Consider the following 25,328-nt stretch of genomic DNA (forward strand, 5'->3'; position numbering starts at 1 on the left):
GCTTTTAAAGACGGTGTTTAAGGGGTGACTTGATTGAAGTCTATAAAAGCATGCATGGGATAAAAAAAATGGATAGAGAAAAATCATTTTCTCTGTCACACAATACTAGGACGAGGGGGTACTCCCTAAAGCTCATAGGTAAGAAAGCAGAGGACAAATAAAGGGAAATATTTCTTCACCCAGAAGGTCATTGGTTTATGGAATTCACTTCCAGAAGAGGTTGTGACAGCTGTCAGCCTTGATAGCTTCAAGGCAGGATTAGACAGATTCATGGATGCCAAGTGTATCGGTGGTTATTGAAACGGATGTCCATGTGACACCTCTATGTTGGTTGAGGCAGGCAGGATTCCCTTGAGTACCATTTGTTAGGGGTCACGGGAAAGGGGGAGGTTGCCTTCTCTTTCTGCTCAAGATCCCCATGTACAATTGGTGGGCCACTGTGACACAGAATGCTGGACTCGATGGGCTTTGGCCTGATTCAGCATGGCTCTTGTTATGTTCTTAATGTTTATTATATGCTCTTGCTATAAAATTTAAGATTACAACTTAGTTTTATTAAGTTTTCTACAAGGTAATAAATGTTTAGCCCTTTCTTTACAATATGTCTCATGTATTTGATGGAGGTATAAGAAAATAGTCTCTCTTTTTTTGGAGATCTGACTCTCCAGTTTATGAGAATGCATTTATAAGAAAACCTAAAGAAGAATTGGATATGTATTTCCTTCTGCTGAGATCTCTAATATTAGATATACTTAATGTATTTAGGATAGAGGATAGATAAGGATATAAGGATCTGAGAAGTTATATATAAGATTGATAGAGGTAATAATCCCGTGAAAGGACCAAAGGCAATATTATCCTTCCATTAACTTGTTAAGTATCTACTGCCCTGTCAAAAAACTTATATTTTAGGAACAAGTTTTTCCAACACATTACTCTGGAATCAATCTTTGACTTCAGAGTTTCTTTCCCATATTGCAGAAATTGAAGGGAGGGATCAACAAGAAAATATCCCATAACCATTTGATGGAACTAAAAGGACATTTATATCCAAAACTCAGGAAATAAAGAAATCTAGTAAAGCACTGACCCATCAGCTCTGCTGGAGTATTAATTAGATATACTGATTATTCACTTTTGGAATACATTATTTTTCTGCATTTTTTTTTTTTTCAGAAAATCAAGCCATGCAGTTTATAGATACAGTATTCTAACAGATCGCCATCAACCGGATTTGGTGCTAAAATTGCAAAGTAAGTTTCTGCTTTAGCTTTGAATGCATTGGCATTTGAACAATAATCCTACGTCACTTGCCTACTTGTAAAATCATTTGCAAATAGTGAGATTTACTCCAATGGAGACACTGGACACAATGTAGCTTACTATGACTCATACATTTGTTTTCTTTTTTAAAAAAAAATATTCATCATCCCACAGTCGTTAAATAGATTTTACAGAGTTTCTTCTCCCTTGAAGGAATCCTTTTCTACTTTTTGAACATTAGCACTATGCAAAGTTATAGAACTGGGATAATTGAGCCTTCAATCCACCCTCCTGTTTCAAGGGGGGGAAAATTGCAATAAATAGGAGATGGGGAACTTATAAAGAAGTGGCTAATTCTGTGATACCACCACTTCATATGTCTTTTTTTAAAGTGATTGGCTACTTGGTATCTGGTAACCAAAATTATTTCTGGTATGTATTTATGAGAGTTGCTCTGTCCTGAGATCACATGAGCAACATTTAAAATATTCCCAGCTAGCTTCCAACGGCAAAGTAAATGAGGGAAGCCAGATTCACTGCATTATTTGCTTAACAACTATGGCATAAAGGTCAGAAAGTGGGACACAAATCACAACTGCCTTGCTCAGGAACAAAAATATGGACCTTAATTGTGGTTGTAAGTCAAGGACTACCTTTATACGTGATATAACAGTTATAATTGTTTATTATTACATCCACTAAATCTCACCTATTGTGAATTGATTTCTTTTACTGGCTCCAATTGTATAGTTTTACCAGAAGATATCCAGCCAGTAAAATCAGATTTTGGGATATATAAAGTAAATTTAATCTGCTTAAGTCAACTGAGACATAATGAACCTAATTTTATTGCTAATTTTAAATTTACCTCCGGAACCGCCTGCTACTGCATGAATCCCAGCGACCGATAAGGTCCCACAGAGTTGGCCTTCTCCGGGTCCTGTCGACTAAACAATGTCGTCTGGTGGGTCCCAGGGGAAGAGCCTTCTCTGTGGCGGCCTCAGCCCGGAGATTATAACTGCTCCCACCCTCCTTGTCTTTCGTAAACTACTCAAGACCCACCTATACCGTCAGGCATGGGGGGTTTGAGACATCTTTCCCCCAGGCTCCTTATAATTTATGTTTGGTATGTCTGGTTTTAATATGATAGGGTTTTAGTTATTTCTTTTAATATTAGATTTATGCCACTATAATATTGTTTTTATCATTGTTGTGAGCTGCCCCGAGTCTTCGGAGAGGGACCGCATACAAATCTAATAAATTATTATTATTATTATTATTATTATTATTATTATTAAAGAGAAGAAAGATATTTTTAAGCATTTTGTTTAAAATAGAAGTACTATTATTCTTGTCAGTGAAATCCCTCAGTAAGAAAAGACTGAATAATTAATGGGAAATGCTCATTTGATGCCTTATGTCTCGCCAAAGACAGTTTTGGCAATAAGAATGAGGTTATTTTTTGTTGTTTATTTTTTTGTTTATTTTCTGATGTTTATTTCCCAAATAATCATCATTACCAGAGCACTAGGATTCTCTTTTTGCATTTCTGTAAGTTTCGTGATGTATTTTGTTGAAGCTGCATACAAAATTGTATATAGTCTGAAAAACTACACCACAGCGTGTACAGATACTTTTTAAGAAAACAGGAAAATTATAACATATGTGTCTTATGGAAAATTATGTACAAAAATATTTAGATATTTCACATCTAATATATTAAATTGAAGATTCATAAGTGACTGCATAAATAGAACACATTTTTTTAAAAGAATATTAATGTTCTGCAAATACCTTCATATATTCCCTAAAATATTATGGATGCTGAATTTAAGGATTCATAGTGGTAATTGGAAGATGTTACTTTCTTGAGTATTTCTCTCTCTCTCTCATTTATCCTGATCCTCATCTTATCATAAATTATTTCAAATTAATAATTAGGATTAGAGTGGGTGTTTCCCATTACAAAATATGTTACAAAATAATCTCCCAGCGTTTATATGGAAGTGTGCAATGTCAACTATATATCAGTCTGGTTTTTCATTTTATGACTGATTTTGAAACCATCTCAATAAAAAAGATACAAGTTCTTTAAAAAAACATTACCCAATATAAATATAATTATTTATCTTGATCCCTTGCTTGGTATTAAAATTGATTTCTGCAAGTTACATGTCTGTCCTGGTTTTGATGTAGCTGTTTTTATTTAAAGTATTCCAGCCAGCACTGTGTACCTTTTCTGATTAAGCAATCTCATTATATGAATTAAAGTACTCAGATTTATATATAACTAATGTTTAGAAAATATGATTTGATACAGTCTTTCTGGCTTAAATTCCACTCATTTATGTCATTCCAAAGCTGAAGATCTGAGGGTTGTGGGATAAGCGCTAACTATGGCTAGGATTCTTCACAGCTGGATTCAACAAAAATATCCAAATATATCTATGTTTAGGTTTGCTAAAATATCTTTGTGGGAGTGTGCATCTTGGAAAGCAGTGATCAAGCCTGTAACAAGGAAAGGGAGCAGCAGCCTACAGTTCATATTACCATCACCAGAGATCACAAAAACAGTTATTTCAAATCTCAATAAGCATGCCTCCAGCTCTATCATGAACTCAGCTATGGATTAATGTCTCAAATGTTCATTTAAAAGCTTAATCCCAGATATGTGTAACAAATTATGTCTTTCATCTCTTATGAGCTGACACAATATATATTGTTATTTGACTCATGTAACTATCTTGGTGGTTTGATGCTTGTTTTCATGTAGAATAAATTCTGTCTTTTCTTTTTTAAGAATCAGGGTTACCTCAGGGCTGTAAAATTATAAAAGATACAGCTTGCCTCCAGAAGTTGTGAATGCTCCAACACTGGAAGTTTTTAAGATGTTGGCTAACCATTTCTCTGAAGTGGTGTAGGGTTTCCTGCCTGGTCAGGGGGTTGGACTAGAAGACCCCCAAGGTCCCTTCCAACGATTCTATTCTATTCCATTCCATTCCATTCCATGCCCTACATGGCATTGGACCAGAATATCTCAGAGACTGCCTTCTGCCGCACGAATCCCAGCGACCGATAAGGTCCCACAGAGTTGGCCTTCTCTAGGTCCCGTCGACTAAGCAATGTCATCTGGTGGGCCCCAGAGGAAGAGCCTTCTCTGTGGCAGCCCCAGCCCTCTGAAATCAACTCCCCCCCAGAGATTAGAACGGCCCCCAACCTCCTTGCCTTTTGCAAGTTACTTAAGACCCACCTTTGTTGCCAAGCATGGAATAACTGAGATACCCTGAGCACATATAGTTTTATGAATGGTATGATTGTATTGAATGGTTCTAATGATGGGCTTGTTTCTTTTTAAATATTGGATTGTTGTGACCCACTCCGAGTTTCCGGAGAGGGACGGCATACAAATCTAATAAATTATTATTATGTTAGGGTCTAGATGGGTGTCAACAGACTCAAACTCAACCCTGATAAGACGAAGTGGCTGTGGGTTTTGCCTCCCAGGGACAATTCCATCTGTCCATCCATCAGCCTGGGGAGGGAATCATTGACCCCCTCAGAGAGGGTCTGCAACTTGGGCATCCTCCTCGATCCACAGCTCACATTAGAGAAACATCTTTCAGCTCTGGCGACGGGGGCGTTTGCCCAGGTTTGCCTGGTGCACCATTTGCGGCCCTATTTGGACCGGGAGTCACTGCTCACAGTCACTCATGCCCTCATCACCTCGAGGCTCGACTACTGTAACACTCTCTACATGGGGCTACCTTTGAAAAGTGTTCGGAAACTTCAGATTGTGCAGAATGCAGCTGCGAGAGCAATCGTGGGCTTCCCTAAATATGCCCATGTTACACCAACACTCCACAGTGTGCATTGGTTGCCGATCAGTTTCCGGTCACAATTCAAAGAGTTGGTTATGACCTATAAAGCCATTCATGGCATCGGGCCAGAATATCTCCGGGACCGCCTTCTGCCGCACGAATCCCAGCAGCTAAGAAAATAAAATAAGATATAAGTCTTATATATAAAGCAGCCGATATAAGCTGTAGAAGTTACTACTCTGCAGTAGAACCATTTTTTTCTCATGGCTCACATATTTACAATTTATTTTCTTATTTATAGAGATGTAGCTAAGCTAAGCAGCTGTCCCCAAAATAAAATAAAATAAAAGATCTTCTACCTTGAGATATCCTAAATATTAATTTATAGCACAAAACCTGTGCTCAAGCACATCAAGTATATTAGTGAGTTATGAAAATAACTCAATTCATAAGTCATTAAATAACTGCTCATTCACAAGAGATGGAAAATAGAGGAAAGTGAAATGCAGAAAGTATTAACAGTTATCTTATTAGAAATGCCTTTTGAGAAATCAGAAGTTGGGTGATAACACAATCATAATTGTATTTGCGAATTAATATATAAATTAAAATGACTAATATAAAATAAAGTAAGAATCTTATTCAAGCCACAAAAGATAATACTGAACTTCTTAATTAACTGTGGTTCAGATGCTTTGTGTTGCAATCATCTCTAACATTTCCTTATTCAAGAATGTATTTTGAAGTCATTGACAGAATGGCAAAATTTATTTATTTATTAACTTTTTAAAAAAATAATCTCATTACTCTGTAATGAAGGACTGAATCTAATATCATGGAAGAAAGAAAAACAGCTTGTACCAGTGATGGGTTTCTACCATTTCAGCCCAGTTCGGACAAACCAGTAGCAGCGGTCGCGGGAGGCTCCGCCCACCCACTCAGACTTAATCATGGATGTCCTACACATGCACAAAACCATTGTGCATGCACACCCATTCCCGAACTGGTAGCAAAGGTAAGTGAAACCCACCACGGACTTATATCATGAGTTTGTGTTCTCTTAGCCATATAACCTGCTCACCAATATACTCTTAAAATCTGTTTTGTTGGTTGGAGAAGATTTAGAGAAATGCAAGGAGTTACAAATAATACAGCCCCCTGCATTCTGTATGTAAATACTGCTACTTCTCACAACGTTTTCTTTTTTAAAACTCAGAGTTGCTACTAAACAGCTAACCCTAAAAGGATTTGTGCCATCATCCAAAAGTTGTTTTGCAAGTAGTCACTGTCAATAATGGAATCATCGCCACTTGCATTATCTGCCTTTCATTTCCCTTTTTCTTCACTGTTTCACCCACTGTGTATATATCTCTAATTCATCCTTTTGATAAAGATGATTCTAGTAGGAAAAAAAGCTTATTGTCTTTAATATGCCATCAATCAGTTTCCATTCACTTTTTTCAGGTAAACAAAACTGTCATACTAATGCTTTCAGATGACACCAGCCATTGGTGGTTATTTTATAGAAAAAAGATATTGTAAGATATTAAAGGGAAGGGAGGGATTCACATGTGAATATTTTCCCCAAAATCACAGGTTTCCAAATACAAAGGATTAGAGAGTCAGTGAAGCAGCCATTGTGGGAATGTTACATTAATCTAATTTACTTTATTGATATGTCCTGCCTACCTACCTTCTTCCTAAGTCCCTGATTCTTTCAAAAAGTCTCAATATTCTACAGCACTATTTCTTCATACATTCCATCCCCCCCAAAATCAAAATATGGTACAAAAGAAGATGGTCTTAATTCATAGAACTCTTAGAGGACGAAACGGGAGGTTACCCAGAACATATTGTGGGCCTGCCATTTTTCTATTGTTTTTGCTCAGGCCACTATAACTAGCAGAGAGGATATGCAATACACACCTTCTATCAAATTATGTTAACTTGCTTGATCTAGGAACCATAACTTCTCTAGGGCAGTGCCTATACTGTGTAATAATATTCCCCCAGAGATCTGCATGTCTCCAACCATTCTGGCTTTTCATAAGACTGTTTATCCAGGTATTCAGGCCAGGTGGTTTAGATAAAAAGTTGGGATAGGTTATTGTCGATATGATTTTATAAGATATAATTTCTCTTGAATGTCATGGGCTGTTGTTTTTCATTCTTTTTTTAAAAATCTTTATGTACTACCCTGAACCACTGTTGTAAGAATTAAATAAATAAAATATTACACCATCCTAATAAAACTTTTTATAGTTTTATATTATAATGTAAATTTATAATTTGAAATTTATTAGTTATAATTTGAATTTATAGAATCCTATGTGAAACTGGGATATATGTAATAACTCATGAAGACCACTATGCATTGTTTCAGCAGTACAGAAACTTTAATAAAATCCTTTTTGTGAAAAATTAAATCAAGTGGAAAAAAAATAATTTTCTTGTTGTGTTTCTTATAATCACCGTCTAATTATGAACATCTCCAATTGCTTCAAATATACATAAATTACTGCCAGCTGATGGGTAAGAATGCTTTTAATAGAAATCAACCTAAAACTTTAATTGTAGAACGCAACTGAATATCAAATAGATTATTATTATGCCATAAGAGCTTAAAGAGCTTGGAGGTTAGAAAATTGAGATTTTATATCAGGCGTATACATCAAAGATATTTCATCATTATGTAAGGTCTCAATTTTGGGGGGGATTAAGTATCCAGATCATTTATATATTGGCAAATCCTTAATCATTATATTATTTATATAGTCATTCTTCTGCTATTTATTTGATGTTGTTTGGATAAAATCTATTATTATTATTATTACTGTTCTTGATTGAAGGTGATTAGAATTATAAACATAAACTAAGAGAGCCAAGTGATGTGCATGCCATATATAATGTATTTTATGATAGGAATATAATACATCAAACAAGAAAGCCATATAGAACCATCTCTTGTTCCTTTCACATGTTGCACATCCAAGATGATTACAAATACGGAACATGTATATGGATAGCATGGGGAGATGTCACAGTGAGGATAGATCAGTAAGAGGCTTTATGAAGGAAATGAATGTCAATGCATAGAACAGCAAGGAGGGAGGGAGGATTGTGCAAAAAGAAATTGCATTTTAAATAAACTATACCTTCACATCCCCGTTCAATCTGCCCGCTGCGGTGCAGAGCATCACTAATGAGATCTGGTAGACGCCCATTCAAGTCCACCGATGCTAGGCAGCCCTGAAATCCATCTCTGGATGCTACCAGCTTTGGGAGATTGCTATACATTCCTTGAGCCAGTCCAGCAATGTACAGGTCACCTAATAGAAAACAGATAGGAGACAAGGAAAGTCTAAGGAAATCAGTAAGTGGTGCTATTTACCATTATATTATGATCAGCATATTAAAAAGCCTTATTACTAATAATAACTTAGGTAATGCTAATAGGAGAGAACTTTGCTATATAAACGACTGTGTGATACAGAAGTAAGCAGCTATATTTAGAAACATAGAAACATAGAAGACTGACGGCAGAAAAAGACCTCATAGTCCATCTAGTCTGCCCTTATACTATTTCCTGTATTTTATCTTACAATGGATATATGTTTATCCCAGGCATGTTTAAATTCAGTTACTGTGGATTTACCAACCATGTCTGCTGGAAGTTTGTTCCAAGGCTCTACTGCTCTTTCAGTAAAATAATATTTTCTCACGTTGCTTTTGATCTTTCCCCCAACTAATTTATACATCGCATCAACAATATTACAAACAACAATTTCACTACGCTCCATGAATCAAACTCTGAGTGTTATAGTCAATTATAGGCATCATACTTTAGGAGGAAGATCAAAGAACTGGCAACTGGTTCAGGGAATTAGGAATATTTAGTTTAATATTGGGAAGATAGAACTGAGCAGAGTATATTTGCCACACAGAAGGCCAAGTTTTACTCTGTACCATTTCAGAGCATATGTCACATAACAATAGTATTAACTCACAACAAAACAGATTCTGAATGAATGTGAGGAAAAATAATAAGAAGAAAAGTTGTTTTATAGTTGAATAGGTTACTAGCTGATTACTGGACTTTCCTTCCCTTGTTTATGATCAAGTGGAGCAGCAGTGAGACAGCTATCTGTTGGGGAGATTTAATCTGGACTCCTGCCTTAGAGATTTGGATTTCAACCCTATGATGCATGAAGTTCTTAAAAAAAAAGTTCAGCTATCCAGTAAAATACCTTTTAAAAGTCTTACTGCTTTCTACAGAGTGGAGTTCCCTAACCCATGATCTCTTTATAACTGAAAATACCAATACTGTTTGTCATTCCACTATTACTCCCATCCAGCTTTCGTATCTTTCAACAGATATGGTATTAGGAATAATTATCATCATGCATGGGTGAATCAGTTCAAAATTGATCCAATTACTTACCCTTAAGGTCAAGGTTTTTGGCACCATTGATGACCTGAGTAACAACCCTGGTATCCACTTTTAGGCTATGGGTGTTGCTATTGTCTCTGGTGATAACTACATTGTGCCACTGGTTGTCATTCAGTGGGCGATCACTATTACCCTTGATAACATTAGGCCCATTTCCAAGGTCAAACACATAATGTATATACCTGCAAAAAATAAAAGTTCCTGCTTTGAAAAAGTTCAAGAAAAAAGATCGTTCTAAATTTCAAATAATAATGGTTTGTTTAAGGAAATGAAACAAAAGCAGCTTTGTTGGAGAAAATATGCTACAGCTATGAAGTCAATAAAGTTATAATTTTTAAAAAAATAAAAGAATTGGAAATTAAAATTAGGTTTTAAACACATGGAAGACCTTCCTTAATGAATCCATTGCCAGAACCAACCAAAAATCTTACCCCTTGACCAGCTCAACTGCAATGAAATCATTTCCATCCCCACTATTGAAAAGGATGAAACCATCGGCAGAAGTTGTCTTGAACTGGAAGAAGAGATGCATGGAGGTATAGGCCTGCAAGGTCGCTAGGCTCAGGTAGCTGCTCTTGGTCTTGAAGGTAACAGGATCAGCAATGATGTTACGGAGCCCAAAGCGGGCTTTCAATTCACAATAGTCAATATCTCCATTCTTGCATAAGTCAATGTAGAGAAGGCCATTGAACATGAGGCTCTGAAGGTGGCCAATGAAGCTGGAAGGAATGACAGAGATGTAACGCTTCTCTGTCATTATCCCAGTCTCAATGTTGTGGAACTCCAAGCGAGTGTGGTCACCAACCATTGTACCTGAAGATCAAAGCACAAAAAAACTTTTAAAAAAATCTGAAGTAACTAGTAATAGAAGAAAGCCTACTCAAAATTATTTCCATTGTTTTAGGAATAAATAAATAATGACACATCTTGCTAAACTACCATTTCTAGTATTTTTAACCATTGCCATTTTTTTCTAGGAATACTGGGAACTGCAACTCATCAAAATGTGGAATGCTAAATAGTTCCTGAATCTTTTTTTCTATTAATACTAATGCTGTTTCTTCAAGTCAACCTATCATAACTTGGTACATTAAATCTGTGCATCTACCATGCCAAGAAATTGCAGCTGTTGTGGTTTTTAGCCCTCCTGGCTGAGAATTTTAGGACTACATTCCAACCCATGTAGGGAACACAATGATAAATAAGGATGCCTTAAGGCTCCACCATCTTGTCCAGAAGATGCAAGGTAAACCACTGAAAGAAATGCATTAGAAGACTGCATGCTTGTAAGACCTGACATTCTTCTTTCTTCTTTAGTTTGGCTTTGCAGAAAACAATTTTGCAAAGATGTGATCAAAGTTATCAGGGAGTTTGTTGTATTAAGCTTTGAGTGCAATTGAAATGAAAATGGAGTGAACAGAGACACAATTTTAAAAGCAAAGCAATATCAGCAATAATATATTATCTGGCCTTGTGGATAGTAGCATGGCAGCCCACTAGGTTCAGTTTTGAATTTTAAAAGCTAAAATTACACACTAGACTGTGACTTCTGATAAAAATTTCCACTGTATAACATACAGATAATAAATCTGTACAAGTCACTGTAATAATCATCTTTATATCTTTTCCATTTCCATATATCTTTCACAATTTCTGAGAGAATGATTTTTTTTTATTTCATGGTAGATTTTATTGTCACAATCTTTTATTGCTGATCAAATATGATCTAATTACATTCTGCAGAATGCTACCAAACTTTTAAAAACAGCACCAACTAGGAATGGATGAGAATATATTTCACCAGGATACATACAATTAAAAATTTGTAATAAAATACTTTTCTCATAAACTTTAAATTATGTTAACTGATTCTGTTCTCATTCTATTGTTATTATTTATAATCCTATGACTTCATTTAACAATTATGGCCAGCATAAGTATTTCAAAATGCGAAACATGTGAGAGTATTTAATACTATGAAATTCTTGGCTGTATTGAGATATACATTTTGTTGTGGTTGGCTCTGGCCCAGCTCCTGCCGCAAGGAATGTGGAGGTGGATGCAGGGGAAACATCAACATGTCATAGGCCTGTTTTATTGCCGACAGAGTCAGGGAGTGAAGTTTCCTCGGAAGAAGAAGAAGGTGGGGGTGACTTGGAAGAGGGGAGTTTGGCAGACAGCCCAGGAGGAGACTAATCATCCTTATCATCCCTGGATTCTGAACAAGAATGACACATCCACACATGCGTAGAGTGATGCATAGGAGACAACAACTGAAGGATTATTACAGGAGATAAATGAGGCCACCTGTGGTTGGGTGGGGCTGCTGTACTTAGTGCTACAGATAAAAGAGCAGCCTGCTGTTTTAGCCTCATGGCAGTTTATCTGATTCATAGTTTCATCAAGATCATGATTTTTGCTGTTCAAGATTGTGTGTGAACTTTCTGGACTTTAAAATTGGACTCAATTTCCCAGTTATTGGGTGAGCATTTGGATTGCATTTCACCTGTGCCTTGTATGTACCTGAAAATCCCTTTGACATTTAAAAAGGGAGCTGTTTCTGTTTTTCTGTGGATAAAGACTTTTGGGTTTTCCTTCTATTATGTGGTGTGTGCCTTTCTGGACTAATTACCCTGTAATTACGGGCGGTTGAGACACGCCTGCAGAACACATTTAAGCCATATTTTAGCATTTATGAGAGTACAACTCTATGTTTTCTCAGCTTTGTATACTGCTTTTCAATTGGAAAAGCCACCCATCTCCCACAAAGAAGTCTCAGCCCTCTGATTCTACTTAAATTAACTACATTTTAGTGTAATATCTCAACCCTAAACAATCACAGGCCTTAATTATAATTAACAAAAATAACTACACTTTGAAATCAGGTATTTGTACTAAACATATACTTAATCTTAATGTTGAATCTTAACATAGTTTGGGTTTCGACAATATGGTAAGAAGTTACTAAATACAAGTAGAATGAAAAAGTTTCTGTTATGTCTATAATAGGAAAGGAAAGCATAATGAACAAGCAGAAGTGTAGTCTTGATTTTTTTTTCTAACATTAAGTTGGAGGTTCAGCTTTAAATTTGCACCAAGCCCTTCAGTGTTTTTCATTTCTATGGCCGCACCTGTCTCCCCCTTCCCCCGAGATCTGGATGGCCCCAACTCTGTTAGCCATTTGTAAGGCTCTGAAGACTTAGTTGTTTCCCTTGATGTTTGCATTAGGAGCTTAGATGATATCTGATACTGTCTTCTGTGATTAGGGTCATTCTTTTATTTTTTAGTACCAAGGATTGTATATGTTGTGGTTCATTTTTTAATTCTAATATAACAGAGTAACTGTTGTGATTGACGATGACTCAATTTAATCAAGTGAATAAAATGACTAAATCTCTACATGGGGATACCCTTGAAGAGCGTTCGGAGACTATAGCTGATTCAAAATAATTTCGAGTGAGTCATAGTAGGTGTACCAAGGTATAACTCCAATTTTCCATGAGCCGCATTGACTACCAGTTGGTCTCCAGATGCAATTCAAGGTATTGATCACCTTTAAGTCCCTACATGGCTTAGGGACAGGCTATTTATGGGTCTACTACCTCACACTTCCCTGCAGCCAATAAGAGGCCTTCTCCACATCTGGTCTGCCAAGCAATATCAGTTGGCAGGGCCACTGGGAAGAGCCTTCTCTGTGGCAGCTCCGACCCTTTGGAACCAATTGACCCTGGAGATTCGCACTATCCCTGCCCTACCAGCCTTCTGGAAAGTCATTAAGACCTGGCTTTTCCGGTGGGCCTGGAACCATGAATGATTGAATGTTTGAATGTTATTAATAGGGTTATTGATTGCTTTTTATATTTTATTTTGACAGTGTAATTTTTATATTGTTTTAATATGTTGTTAGCTGCTCATAGTCCACTGGAGTTGGGCGTCATACAAATCTTGTTAAACATTAAACATTACAATTCAGCAAACTTGTCAAATTTAATACAAACTTTTTATTGATTGATGATGGATTGATTATGTGCATCAAGTCAGTGTCGACTCTTAGCAGACACCTAGATGTTCTCCATGATGATTTGTCTCAAATCTGGTCCTTCACATCTTCCAACAGTGTCCCTATTGCCTCTTCAACATTTATTGATTTGTTTGTTTGTTTGTTTGTTTGTTTGTTTGTTTGTTCGTTCGTTCGTTCGTTCGTTCGTTCGTTCGTTCGTTCGTTCATTCATTCATTCATTCATTCATTCATTCATTCATTCATTCATTGGATTTGTATGCCGCCCCTCTCCGCAGACTCGGGGTGGCTAACAACAATAGCAAAAGACAATATGTAACAATCCAATTTAATAAAACAACTAAAAGCCCTAATTATAAAAAAACGAGACATACACACAAACATACCATGCATAACTTGTAATGGCCTAGGGGAAGGAATATGCTGCTGGTTATCCTCTATTTTCCACCTTTCTTACCATTAGACCCTTTTCATAGAACTAAGTCTTTGCATAATGAGTCTAAAGAAAGATAATTTAAGCCTGATCATTTTTGCCTTGAGTGAGAACTTTGTATTGATTTGATTACCAATCAATTCATGTGTTTTATTTTTTGTGGCTATCAGTGGGAATACGTGGGAACTAGCCTTGGGATGTGCATGCAGACCTTGAGCATGACACGTATGATGGCCCCAGTTTCCCTAGCAACCCCTCTCCTCCCTAGCACTCTTATCTCGTTTTCTCTGCTGCTAGTCTAGAAAAGTTTGCAACATTATATATCATGAGGTGGGGTGATGGGGCCCCTCTCTCGCTCTTGCTTTCTTTTTCTCATGAATCAACACTTTGAAATTGTAGGATAATTTGTGTGCATTTTGTACGCTTAATACGTTATGAGTTCGAATTGGTGTAATTGACCCATGTGAAATGTAGCATCAAAGAAGCCTGCCTTTCTTTGTTTGCTTTGAATAAAAGGGGCTTCCTGCATCTGATCTGGGTTGTCTCACCCTGAGAAGTTGTTTGTCCAAAGTTTTTTCTCTCATTTGGATCACTCATGAGAAACCCACAGTCAGTTAGTAGCTGCGTGCTTCTATAGCTATCCATAGTATTTTCAGCAGTAGCTCCATGTAGAGAGCGTTGCAGTAGTCGAACCTCGAAGTGATGGGGGCATGAGTGACTGTGAGCAGGGACTCCCTGTCCAAATAGGGCCACAACTGGTGCACCAGGCGAACCTGGGTAAATGCCCCCCTTGCCACAGCCAAAAGGTGATGTTCTAAAGTCAGCTGTGGATCTAGGAGGACACCCAAGTTGCTGACCCTCTCTGAGGGGGTCAATGATTCCCCCCCCCCAGTGTAATGGACGGACAGATGGGATTGTCCTTGGGAGGCCAGAACCCACAGCCACTCCGTCTTGTCAGGGTTGAGTTGAGCCTGTTGGCATCCATCCAGACCCTAACAGCCTCCAGGCACCAGCACATCACTGATGAGACCTCACCCCATGTCCTTGGATGATCTCACCCAGAGGTTTCATGTAGATATTAAATAGCAGGGTAGTGTTCTTAGAGTATTTCGCTACTCTAAGAACACTCCCATGTGGCCAATTCTCAAAATCATCACTCAAAGACTCTGAGCTGATATTTGGAAAGTATTTCCAAAGATATTTGGAAAGAACCGGGGCGTTTGCCCAGGTTTGCCTGGTGCACCAGTTGCGGCCCTATTTGGACCGGGACTCACTGCTCACAGTCACTCATGCCCTCATCACCTCGAGGTTCGACTACTGTAACGCTCTCTACAGGGGGCTGCCTTTGAAAAGTGTTCAGAAATTTCAGATCATGCAGAATGCAGCTGCGAGAGCTATCATGGGCCTTCCTAAATATGCCCATGTCACACCAACACTCCTCAGTCTGCATTGGTTGCCAATCGGTTTCCGGTTACAATTCAAAGTGTTGGTTATGACCTATAAAGCCCTTCATGGCATTGGACCAGAATATTTCCGGGACCTTCTTCTGCCGCACGAATCCCAGCAACCAATTAGGTCCCACAGAGTTGGCCTTCTCCAGGTCCCGTCGACTAAACAATGTCGTTTGGCGGGACCCAGGGGAAGAGCCTTCTCTGTGGCAGCCCCAACCCTCTGGAACCAACTCCCCCCAGATATCAGAGTTGCCCCCACCCACCTTGCCTTTTGTAAGCTCCTTAAAACTCTCCTCTGTCATCAGGCATGGGGGAATTGAGATATTCCCTTCCCACTAGGCTTATAAAATTTATGCATGGTATGTCCATATGTATGATTGGTTTCTTAAATTGGGGATTTTTACATTACTTTTAATATTAGATTTGTTTATATTGTCTTTTTACTGTTGTTAGCCGCCCCGAGAGGGGCAGCATACAAATCTAATTAATAAATAATAAATAAATAAAATTAATGATAACTATTGAAAATCCAGAGCCAACCTGTACTTTTTTAACTAACAAAAAAAAAGGGTTTTGTCTCAGACTAGGTTAGTGATGGCTAACCTTTTCCGGACTGAGTGGCCAAAGTGCGCATGTGTACCTCAAATGCATCCATGTGTGCCTGAAACCCCACACATGCACCACACCCCCGTGCAGGGGCGTTTGCCCCCACACACACATGTGCCCTGTGCAGGGGCATGTGGCCTTCACGCATGTGCGCTGCTTCCATGCATGTTTGTCAGAGACCTGCCGGCCAGCTGATCAGTGGGAGTCGCGTACATGCAGAGCTGAAACGGGGTGATGGCTCATGTCCCCACAGAGAAGGTGATAGGTTCGCTATTTTTGCCCTATTTCATTAGTTTTTTCTGAAGAAGAAAAGGAAATCAGTCAGTCAGATACAAGACACTGTAGAGTTCAGTCAAAACCCACAAAGGGAAAGTCATGGTGGTAAGTTGTCAAACTGATCAATATGCTGCCAGTCCCTAAATTATAGAATTATTATTATTATTATTTATTAGATTTGTATGCCATCCCTCTCCGTAGACTCAAATACCCTGGTTTTTCAAATTACAAAATAAAGGATGGCCCAAAGAGTATCCAATTTTTAAAAAAAGTTTCTTGGATATGAATAATTTCCCCATCTTGATCTCTTCCAATATTATAATTTAGGTTGTTGAATGGAAATTATTCCTCCATTAAGTGCTAAATTGACTTATCAATTTATTGAACTGGATCTTCCACGTACAAGCAATTCCAAATTTGGGGGTAATATTTGTTTTCCACTTTGAGGATTGTCCATAAATTGTCAAGGGCAAGGGTGGAGAAGGAAAAGAAAAATGAGGACAAAGTCATAAAAATGATAATGTTGTCATCCTGCTGCTTTGCACAGGAAAAAAAAGAGTTTCACCCTACTGTCTGACATTATTTTTGTTATCATTTGCTCAACGATGTGGCAGGGGGTAAGGCAAAAGAAGAGAATGGATAAGAACAGCCTCATTAACTTCAAGTAGCAAATTGCCTCTCCATTTCATCATGGTGTGATTCAATACCGGTCATTAATTATTTGCTTGCAGAAAAAAATCTAATTAAATTATTTTTTTCCTTATTTACACAAATGAACAGGCATATAGTTCCCATTGTTACTTGCAATATATAAAAGCATTCACCCATTCTTTTGCGTGTGAATTAATCAGTAGGCGTATAGATGATCACCAGTGTTAACTACATAAGTGTTAATTTGTAACTCGGTAGGCATGATGCTACATTGTGTGCTTTAATAAGTAATTAAAGTGGTTTAGGATTTCACATTTGGATTTATGAACTTAATGTTATCAAAACTGGGCTATGACTTACGTACCTTACTTCTTAAACACACACAATTTATTTCTGACAAGCTTTGTTGTAGTTAAAGTAACACATGCCATCATGTGGCCAAGCCCTAGAACTGCTTCTTTCTTAGCACAGATAAATTATCCATAGAAGCATAAAAATATTTTTTGGAAAATCCTCAGTACGTATACTAAATCATAGTAAATATGAAAAATAGATTGAGTTGTCATTAATTTGTAAGATTTTTCTTTTTAGAAAAGCAATGCATGCATTTCCCCTCCTCACCTTTGCTTATTTATTTTTTAAAATTTATAGTCAGATCATTTTTTAATTTCTATTGGGCAGATATATTCTTGACATTTGGGCTTTCTATTATCCATACCCACCTCAGAGGGTTGTCATTTTGGGAAAATAGGAGTAAGAAGGAGTATTCTGTCTGCTGCCTTTAATTATTTATAGAAACAAACAAACAATCAAACAAATAATATAATATGCTTGAATACAAGAACATATTTTAAGCTGCTAAGTTGACATCTTTATTTTTCAGTGTGTCTTGATATCTACATTTAAGTCCATAAAACTATATTATAGTTTTCAACTTCTTCACCATAACATTGATTCTAACTTTATTGTATACTGTATTTTACATCATTGTATACAAAGTGTGTGTCAGCTTAAGGACCATACTTGGCTTTTGAGTAAGGGCCATAGCCTAAAAGTGGTGGGACACTTAAAAAAAATTAAATTAGCTTTTATATTAGCCATTTGTGGTATTATCTGATTATATTTTTATGGAGGAGGGGGAGGGAGGGAGGTAAGGAAGGAAGGAAGGAAAAGAAAGAAAGGATGAAAGAAAGAAAGAAAGATAGATAGATAGATAGATAGATAGATAGATAGATAGATAGATAGATAGATAGATAGATAGATAGATAGATAGATAGATTACCTCCAACAGATAATGCAGTAAACACAAAAAGAAAAGTGGAGAAAAGATAGAAAAGCAAAAGGCAAGAAAAGAAAGGGCAGCATTTGTGAAAGTGGTACAGTGGAGAATAGATAGGAAATGACTTGGACATGGAGACAAGAAGAAGGTAGAACATGGGAGCTACAATGGGCCACATCCAACTCACTGCCAGGTTGCATCTGGACTGGTGTGAAGTTTTTGGACTTCCATTCTACACCATTAAAGCAGATGATCTTTGCAAACTTATAATCGTTTTTTCTTAAATTCTTTCAAAATTCTAAAAAAAAAATTATAGAATATGTTCATAATTTCTTTTCTTACACTGGGAATGTCCACAGGAATTTCACAGTAGATGATTACAGATATGAAGTAAAAAGGAATGTACAACTTAAAATGGTAAGAAGCAGTTTTTGTCAACACTGATTGAATGAAGCATGAATATAAACAAAATAGTCTAAAATCCTCCTTTACTCCCTTCATCCTTTGCACAGTGTTCCAGACTTTGATCTGGGTCAAGTGCTTACCTGGCTAACCTTGTTCTTCATAATGCTGAAATCAGGAGCTGAGGTTGCATCTGTGCCACATAGTTTATAGTGTAATCCACTTTGTTTATCTCTTTCATTCTTCAGGTATATCTCACAGAATTCTGTCTTGTATTATGGGATGTAAGTTCAAAAGCAAAGGAGTCACATTTAGTAAACAGAGATGAACCCACTCACCTTCGGCAACATCATCATCAACTGTAAGTTTGAGATTCTTTCCTCGGCGTACCACTCGGACAGTGTGCCACTCATTATCATTGAGTTTTTGCCCAGCATAAAGGGTTTCTGGTCCTTTACCTGAAGACAGCACCAAATAGAAGCAAGTGTTAAAATCACATCATAGCAACATTTTGCTTGGTTGGAAAAAACACCACTGAAATCACCTTGGTGTGAATAGGTAGAAGCTACTTAATTCAGAGATGGCAGAAAGATATGCACTTACATATCTAATAAACTTGCATATTTGGTCTAATTAAAACTGATGGAGGTTATTATTCTCTTACAGTTACTGCTGTCCTTTTCCTGTATGGAAAGTATTTATGTGTTCTTCATGTTTTATCATCTAGTAGATTGGTATCTTACCTTTCCTCCCAGAGTTCAAGCTGGTGTTCGTAAGAATCTTCTTTCATTTTGTGCCTACACAAGTCTTGTGAGGTAGGCTTGGTTGAGAAGAGGTGATTGGCTAATGAATACTCAGTGGCTAACTGAGTTCTGATAACTAAGGATGAATTTGAATCTTGACCTCTTTGGTTCCAATCAAACATCATAAACACTATCACCACAAAGGCACTTTTATCATTCTTAGATTAAAGTTTATCACGGAAACTAACATGCCATTGCTTAATTTCATGATCAATAGATCTTCTATTACTCTGATGATCATTTATCCCATGTTGTTTTCAGTAAGCATGACTTCAGGTCAAGAATAAACCACATCAAAGCAATTTTATTCCCTTTACATTTTGCAACAGGTATCACTATCATTCCAGACTTCTCCCTCTGCTTTATTACTCATATATTTTTGTAGGCCTAATTCCCACTTAAACATTTTCTACAAATTCTCTGGTAAACAATGCTCCTAAAGGCAAAATTGGATATGCAACACTTTTTAATTTTCTTTTTCAATAAATATTCATTTATAAATTCAGTGCCCTTAGAGGGGGAGAAAAACATTTATAGAAAAGAAAAACCATGTATATTGTGGTGTGCGTAAATGAATTCCAAATACAAAAATAAAAATAAAGCTGTTGTGGTGCAAACAACATTAACCTAAGTTTAAATGCTTGCACTACAGCATGAAGATTCTATTGTAATGATACATTGGAACTTTGTAATAAATTGAACTTCAGTGGTGGTTCTACGTAAGGCAACATTCTCATTTGACAAATGATTTGGATTGAGAGGCAGATGGTTATAAGTCTGCATTCAGCTAATATATATTTTAATATTATAATTATAACTAATATCGCCTTGCAAAATTTCAAAACAAATCATATTGTTCATGGAGCAAATGTCCTTGCCTTCAATGTGTATTAATTATGATGTTAGGATAATAATAAAAGATAATGAAGTCTGTGAAGAAATATCTACTCATTCCAGTTCATCAGAGTTGATTGATCTGATTAAGACATTTCAGAAACTGACTCAATTTCTGCTCCTCTATGTAAGTAGTAGTAGTAGTAGTAGTAATAATAATAATAATAATAATAATAATAATAATAATTTATTAGATTTGTATGATGCCCCTCTCTGAAAATTAGTTATATAGAAGTATCTTCAATATAACTAGTCATAACTAGCCATAGTATCTTCTATATAACTAGCCATAGTATCTATATAACTAGCCATAACTAGCCATTTCAACTGCAACAATCCATGTCTAAGCAGTGAAAGTACTTTTGGAATCCAAATTTAGATCTGAATTGTTTTATTATTAAATTATTTATTCCCATAATTTTATGGGCTTTAAAAATCCTGGATAAAGGGAGCTTTATTTACAGCAGACCTGGCATTAAGCAGCAACAGCCTGAGCTGTTATCACTTTGAGGTTCAACTACTGCAATGCTCTCTACATGGGGCTACCTTTGCAGAGTGTTTGGAAACTTCAAATCGTGCAAAATGCAGCCGCATGAGCGGTTTTGGGCCTTCCAAGACATGCCCATATCTCATCATCACTCCGCGGACTGCAGTGGCTGTCGATTGGTTTCTGGACACAATTCAAAGTGTTGGTTATGACCTATAAAGCCCTACATGGCATAGGACCAGATTATCTCCGAGACCGCCTTCTGCTGCACGAATTCCAGTTACCAGTGAGATCCCACAGAGTTGGTCTCCTCAGGGTCCCGTCAACCAACCAATGGCGGTTGGCAGGGGCTAGGGGAAGAGCCTTCTCTGTGGGAGCCCTGGCCCTCTGGAATCAGCTCCCCCCAGAGATTTGCACTGCCTCCACCCTCCTTGCCTTTCGAAAGAGTTTAAAAACTCATCTTTGTTGCCAGGCCTGGGGTCATTAGATCTTTCCCCTGACCAACGAGTGTTTTTAGCGTAATTTATTGGGTGAATGTTAATAAATGTTTTTAAAGTGTTTTTAAAGTTTTTTAATTGTATTAATTGGATCTATTGTACTGTTTGTCTTCTATATATGCTGTGAGCCGCCCCGAGTCCTCGGAGAGGGGTGGCATACAAATCCAATTAAACTTAAATTTAAACTTCCTACATTTCTAGAGTTTGAAAATAAATTGGAATTAGAAATTTGAGTAGAGTCAGTTTAGATCCACTCAGTCTGAACAAATTAGCCCATATATCACAGTTGGTTATCTTTATTATGAAGATTCATATAGCATAAATGTAATAAATTTAACCAGCAGGTTATCATCTTTTTTTCCCTTGCTAAAGTTCTTTTAAAAAATTGTAACATCAGTACTTTATGGGTACATTCTATGAAAACATTTAACAACTAATTAAATGTGACAAAATTTACATCTTTCTTCTGGGTACAACCATTTTGCTTTTAAGATCAGGCACAAAAACCAAGGAAAGAAGTGATTAATCTGATCCCATAATGATAATTTATTTATTTATCAGATTTGTATGTCGCCCCTCTCTGTAGACTACGTAGATAATAGGCAAGCCAAGCAAATGAGAGCCAATAGCCTTTTTTTAAAAAAAAATGTAGCCAAATAATTCAATTTCTGTCTGTTTTGTGATGTCCACAGTACTCTTATATCTGGTTTTTTTTAGGATGGGAAATGTTTAGCTGGTTTTCTTAAAAGGATTAAACTTTTCTCTTAATGTTAATATTAGGTGGAGTAAATACTGTATTGGTACTACTTCACTTTCTAGACTTCAACTGTATATAAAACAAGTGACATCCAGAGATCAAAACTCTGAGTAGCTCAGAGAAGCTTGCAAGAGAAAGGATTATCCTGTCTTCTAAGCCTTTTTAGCTATGCCTAGAATAAACTTGCTGTGTGATTATCGAAAATCATTTTAAATCTATTTATCACCCCTTCCTTCTTTGTTATATAGCTTTGCTGTTTTCTTTCAGTGCCTTTTGTTTTTGTTATTTGGGAGACATCTGCAGTGAGAAAGGAACCATTTGTCAGCCACAATTACCTCCTGTAAATTTCTGCTCAACATCACCCTTTTTTTTACAGTTATATCATCAAAGTTGCCACAGCAACAAAATTTAATAATATAGGCAGCGGTGCAAGTGGTCTGTCAAAAAATAATTTCTAAAAACATTATTTGTTCCCTTATTTAATTTACAGATAGGGAATTGGCAGCCAATGACCATAAAGGGGGATGGGAGAAGGAGGGAGGGAGAGACAGAAACAACAGCGAATAGACTATTTCTATTTTCTAATGGCTTTTATGAGATGGCAACAGGTCACTAAGTATTTTGGTGGTCAGTTTATTGGTTATTACCTTTTGTTGATTATTTGTTGGTTATTACATTTAAAGGCCTACATGGCTTAGGACCAGATTATGTATGGGATCACATCCTGCCACGTACCTCCCAGCATCCAGTAAGTCCCACAGGGTTGGCCTTCTCAAGGTTCCTTCAGCCAGCCAGTGTCGGCTAGCAGGATTGCATGGGAGGGCCTTCTCTGTGGCGGCCCCAGTCCTGTGGAACCAACTTCTCCTTGAGATCCACGGAGAGGGGTCCATGGAGGCCCACGGAGAGGGGCGGCATATAACTCCAATAAATAAATAAATAAATAAATAAAATCTACATGATCCCCTCGCTCCTGGCATTCTGGGGGGGAGGCGTAAAAACATGGCTTTTCCGACAGACCTGGAGCTGGTGAATGGTTCCATCTTATCCCAGCTGTATGGATGAACTGTTATATAGTTTTTAATTGCTATCTTTACATTGTTGAATAGATGAATGTTTGTGAATTAAGGGTTTCATAATTGTTTTTAAAGTTTTATACTGCTGTTTTTATTGTTTATATTACTGTTAGCCACTCAGAGTCCATATGGAATTGGGTGGCATACAAGTCACATAAATGGATGGATGGATGGATGGATGGATGGATGGATGGATGGAAGGATGGAGAGAGAGAGAGATGATAGATAGATAGATAGATAGATAGATAGATAGATAGATAGATATTTCTTGTTGTTATTGCTCATTACCTAACGTATACGTTCAAATAAGAAGTGAAAAGATTAGCATATACCTTAACACAGTGTTTCCCAACCTTGGCAACTTGAAGATATTTGGACTTCAACTCCCAGAATTCCCCAGCCAGCAAATGCTGGCTGGGGAATTCTGGGAGTTGAAGTCCAGATATCTTCAAGTTGCCAAGGTTGGGAAACACTGCCTTAACAAATGCAGGAGAAGAAAGTTATGCCTGAACTAAAAATTAATTCATAATATAGAGCAGGAGATTGGGCTAGAAGACCTGCAAGGTCCCTGCCAAGTTTGTTATACTGTTATGGTTACTATAACACTATACTCACAGTAAGAATGGCAGGAGTAGCAATACATTCTCTTATATTGGAGACATGCATTGTTATAGATCCTCACTATGAGTATTAATGGTCTTTAAACTAATAATTTAAAGATATTAAACTGTCCTCAGTAAAGTAAAGTAAAGCGTTATTCTTAGAAATAAGAAGAAAGAAGAAAATTAAAAGGAAGGGAGTGAGTGAGTGAGTGAGGGAGGGAGGGAGGGAGGGAGGGAGGAAGGAAGGAAGGAGGGAAGGAAAGTAAAATAATGAAATTGTTTGTTTTCTAGATAGAATATTATTTATCGTACATATATTAACCAATATATCATACAGATATACTGGTTAAATAATCATTATCATTAAATATAAAGGGTTGAAAAATAACCTACTTCCTTGAGGAGCATTGTAATACAGAGAAACAAATGAATCACAATAAATTATAAATCCATCCACATTCACTCACACATTTATTCTTTATGCAAATACTAGTTTAAACATTCCTTACCAGAAACATTCTTGCAGCAAAATGAGGATCACAGAATATCCTTCAGGCTTCTGAGCTTTGATCCTACTTTTCTTACCTGTAAAGTCTGCTTCATTCCATCTTTCCAGGTTGAGTGAGACCATTGCCATATTGTAAAATAGCCAAGCTCAATGTACTATTCTGCTCTATCCACAAAATATACAAGCAATATAATATACAGGTATATCAGAACTGCAGACAAAAATTACTACCAACCTACCTTCCATTGATGACCTGTATACTGCACCAGTCAAAAAGAGTGCCATGAAAATATTTATTGACCCCTCGTATCCTGGACATACATTATTTCAACTACCTAACCCTCAAAATAACACTATAGAGCACTGTACATCAAGACAACTAGACACAAGAACAGATTTCCCCCCCAAAAAGCCATCACTCTACTAAATAACTTCCTCACCACTGTCCAACTATTCACTAAAGCTGCATTACTGTTACTATTAGTCTTCTCATCATTCCTATCACCCATCTCTTCCCGCTTATGACTGTATGGCTGTAACTTGTTGCTTGTATCCTTACAATTTATATTAATATTGATTGTTTCCTGATTGCTTATTTGTATCCTATGACAATCATTAAGTGTTGTACCTCATGATTCTTGACAAATGTATATTTTTCTTTTATGTACACTGAGAGCATATACACCAAGACAAATTCTCGTGTATCCAATCACACTTGGCTAATAAAGAATTCTATTCTATTCTATTCTATTTCATCAACAACAACAATAACAACATCATCATCATCGACAACAACAACATTGGAAGGAACCTTGGAGGTCTTCTAATCCAACCTCCTGCTTGGGCATTCTATTCTGTTCTATTCTATTCTATTCTATTCTACTCTACTCTATTCTATTCATAACATTTTTGCTATAGAGCTAAACTTCCCCGTCCCCACTGGCTACTCAGGATATTGCATTTTGGCCCAGTTGCATATTCTGAATTAGTCCCATGGCCCAGAATTAAAAATATGAGTAGTAAAGCTACTCTAGCTGAACCAGTGGCTATCTTTAAGTAA

The 25,328-nt window shown here is 37.0% G+C and overlaps 1 protein-coding gene across 1 annotated transcript in view; it reads right to left on the reverse strand.

Annotated features, from left to right (window-relative positions):
• NRXN3 (neurexin 3) overlaps positions 1-25,328 on the reverse strand; it is a 1,550,407-nt gene that overhangs the window by 843,630 nt on the left and 681,449 nt on the right. Inside the window, exons 11-14 of the mRNA XM_070753995.1 lie at positions 18,986-19,105; positions 9,963-10,344; positions 9,523-9,713; positions 8,237-8,410 (exon numbers count right to left, since the gene is read on the reverse strand). Of these exons, the coding sequence (XP_070610096.1) occupies positions 8,237-8,410; positions 9,523-9,713; positions 9,963-10,344; positions 18,986-19,105 (867 nt within the window). The remainder of the gene's footprint in view (positions 1-8,236; positions 8,411-9,522; positions 9,714-9,962; positions 10,345-18,985; positions 19,106-25,328) is intronic.

The sequence above is a fragment of the Erythrolamprus reginae genome, chromosome 1 (assembly GCF_031021105.1).
Source record: "Erythrolamprus reginae isolate rEryReg1 chromosome 1, rEryReg1.hap1, whole genome shotgun sequence".
Classification (NCBI taxonomy): domain Eukaryota; kingdom Metazoa; phylum Chordata; class Lepidosauria; order Squamata; family Dipsadidae; genus Erythrolamprus; species Erythrolamprus reginae.